The sequence below is a fragment of the Triticum urartu genome, chromosome 4 (genome assembly GCF_003073215.2).
Source record: "Triticum urartu cultivar G1812 chromosome 4, Tu2.1, whole genome shotgun sequence".
NCBI classification, from domain to species: Eukaryota; Viridiplantae; Streptophyta; class Magnoliopsida; order Poales; family Poaceae; genus Triticum; species Triticum urartu.
In genome coordinates, this window is record NC_053025.1 from 485,258,573 (window position 1) to 485,261,126 (window position 2,554).

General features: G+C 45.7%; 1 protein-coding gene across 3 annotated transcripts; it reads right to left on the reverse strand.

Annotated features, from left to right (window-relative positions):
• Positions 1 to 230: 230 nt before the first annotated feature.
• On the reverse strand, positions 231 to 2,518 carry LOC125552193 (serine/arginine-rich splicing factor SR45a-like). 3 transcript variants are annotated; one of them, XR_007303469.1, is made up of 6 exons: positions 2,025 to 2,516; positions 1,786 to 1,897; positions 1,540 to 1,689; positions 1,317 to 1,413; positions 1,130 to 1,193; positions 823 to 1,004 (listed from the first exon to the last, which is right to left on the reverse strand). XR_007303469.1 is itself a non-coding variant. In XM_048715676.1 (5 exons), the coding sequence occupies exons 1-5, from the start codon at positions 2,054 to 2,056 to the stop codon at positions 442 to 444; spliced, it is 921 nt and encodes a 306-aa protein (XP_048571633.1). In that variant the 5' UTR covers positions 2,057 to 2,518; the 3' UTR covers positions 231 to 441. The 3 variants fall into 3 exon arrangements, 1 of the variants encoding a protein (XP_048571633.1); XM_048715676.1 differs by lacking the exon at positions 1,317 to 1,413 and having other exon boundaries at positions 231 to 1,004; positions 2,025 to 2,518; XR_007303468.1 differs by having other exon boundaries at positions 1,130 to 1,413.
• Between the last annotated feature and the right edge of the window lie 36 nt (positions 2,519 to 2,554).

The following is a 2,554-nucleotide window of genomic DNA, read 5'->3' on the forward strand; positions in this document are numbered from 1 at the left end:
AGTTTTACCATTTCTACTTTTTTTAGTTCCTACGAGTGCTAAGTTACCCAACGCTGAAGAAAACACAGTGCGGCTGCAAGATAACCAGAACACCAGAGCAGATCAGCAGAACATACTCCCTCCGTCACGTAATACAAGAGCATATAGCATGGGTACTCCCTCTGTCACATAATATAACATCATATAGCATGGGACAGAGGGAGTACAAAACTATCCGTTAGCCAAATCCATGATGTAAACTGCCAACCAGACTGAAAACAGACACAGAAGTATCCAGTACAGCATATAGCATACATATGGCATGCAAGTCCAGAACCATGACGAAATACAGCTGCTTCACTAGGTGCACGATCATACCATCCACACTGTTTACAAACATGCAAAGTAACTAAAATTCCAACATCACAACGGAAATACGGTGGCCTGGCGCTTCGTAAAACATCAGGTGCTTGCTGAGGTTGAGCGCTCCCTGGAGACGGACCTCGAGCATGAACTGCGGCTGTGAGCATAGCTTTCTCTGGAACGCCTCTTCCCAGGTGACCTGCTGCGCGATGCCTTGCTTCCGGCGCGTCCTTTCCGCGGAGAACAGCTCCTTGATTCTTCTGACGCCGGGGAGCAGCTGCGGGAGTAGCTCCTGCGTGGCGATATGCTGCGAGAGTAGCTCCGTCTTCTGCTCCTTGGAGAATAGCGCCTGCTGTAGTATGCTGAAACAGAACGGTCGTGGGAGCGCGACCTCCGCCTACTGTAACGGTATGGAGATCTTGAACGGTGGCGGTGACCATGGTGGGGTGAGTAAGACATGCGCCTGTCGTACGGTGAGTAGGACCTTCGCCTGTCGTAGGGAGACTCCGACCTGTCGGAAGGAGTGTATGATCTACGCCTGTCACGACGAGAGTATGATCGTCCTCTGCGATAAGGAGAATAAGAGCGTTCTCGCTCAGGCGAGTAGCGTGAGCTGTAACGGTCTCTCCTAACAGGTGACCTGCTTCGGGAATACCTCCTTCCTGGTATCACCATATAATCAAATGTCAACAATCAGATGTTATATGAGGTGTCAGCGGTGCACACTTTCCAGCACACAATTCATGGTACTAAGGTATCGAAGATAAATCATGACACAATAACTTACCACGCGATGATTTGGCGCCCAGATACCTTCCCGGTGTTGGGGTTCGACCTCGTCTTCGCTTTGCCTGTGGTGGAGAAGGGGCTCAAAATCAGTACTTGTGTTTTATGTCAAAAGCAAGACCGAATAAATTATTGGGGATCTGAAGAACATAAATGGTAAGGAAAAACAATAATGGTGGGCGTACGACCCTTTGGTTGAGGTAGCATTGTTTCGATCTTAGGTTGTGTATCTTTTGAATTGATGCCAAACAGCTGCGGGCATCAACCTGCTGCTGTCAACAAAATCTTCAAACAAGAAGAACATTCAAATATTTAGCTTGGAAGGCTAATCTGTACATAATAATTCCACTCCATATAGAAGGAGAAGGAGAATGGACAAATATCAGAGAGTTAACATTCTTTTGGCAATACCTTCTCAACAGTAATGACACGACCTTCCAGCACTGAACGGTCGAGATATTTGATGCAGCGTTCTGCCTCCTTAAGAGTAGCCATGGTGACAAACCCAAATCCACGTGATTCCCTTGTCCATGGATCAAGTACTATACTTGCATCAATCACCTGTGGCACAGCCAGCAAGATAAATAAGTGGAATTGTTAGCAATCTTCTCATATGCGTACACTATTTTCCTCAGCAAACATTTCCATAAAGATTACCTCTCCCTCTGTAGAGAAATGCTTCTCCAGATCTTGATCAGTTAGACGAGATGATAAACCAGTCACGAAGAGATTGTTCCCAGGGTTCTCAACATCACTCGAGTCCACACTCCTAACACATTACATGGATATCACTATCAATTACTCCCTAAAATTAGAGCCAGAAATGCCTAGACTCCAAAACATAGAACATGGACACAAACATAATATTAGCATTTCTGACGATAAATGTTATTTACCTTGAACGACTCCTGTACCTCGAATACGACATCTGCAAAACAGACAGGCAAACGAATCAATACCCACCAGAGGACTCGTATAGAAAACTCTCAGATAAGTAGCACGTAACTACATTTCCAAATGTATCATGGCTTCGCAACATACTACCGCATAGCGCCAATAGATCATACAAATATCTAACCTGACCATAGAAGCTCCGATCACTGCGACAGCTTGATTTCAAGCATGCAACAATCCACCATCAGTTTACACTTTACAGCGTCGAAGACATGTGGTCATAAATTGTTGCGTGTGCAAAAGCTTGGGGACCTAATTACATAGCTACAACCTTGTTTCGTGTTCAGTTCAGCCAGTTCAGTGTTAGAGACTGTCTGTTCCCGGAACAGTTTCCTTCCCAGCAATTCAACGTTCGCATACACGTTACGCGGGTTCAGTAAATCTGTTTCCCCCATCGCGTTAGATACAATCGCAGTCCAGATGAAACCACTACGCACAGAACACGAATTGGGGAAACATGACCGCTACAACC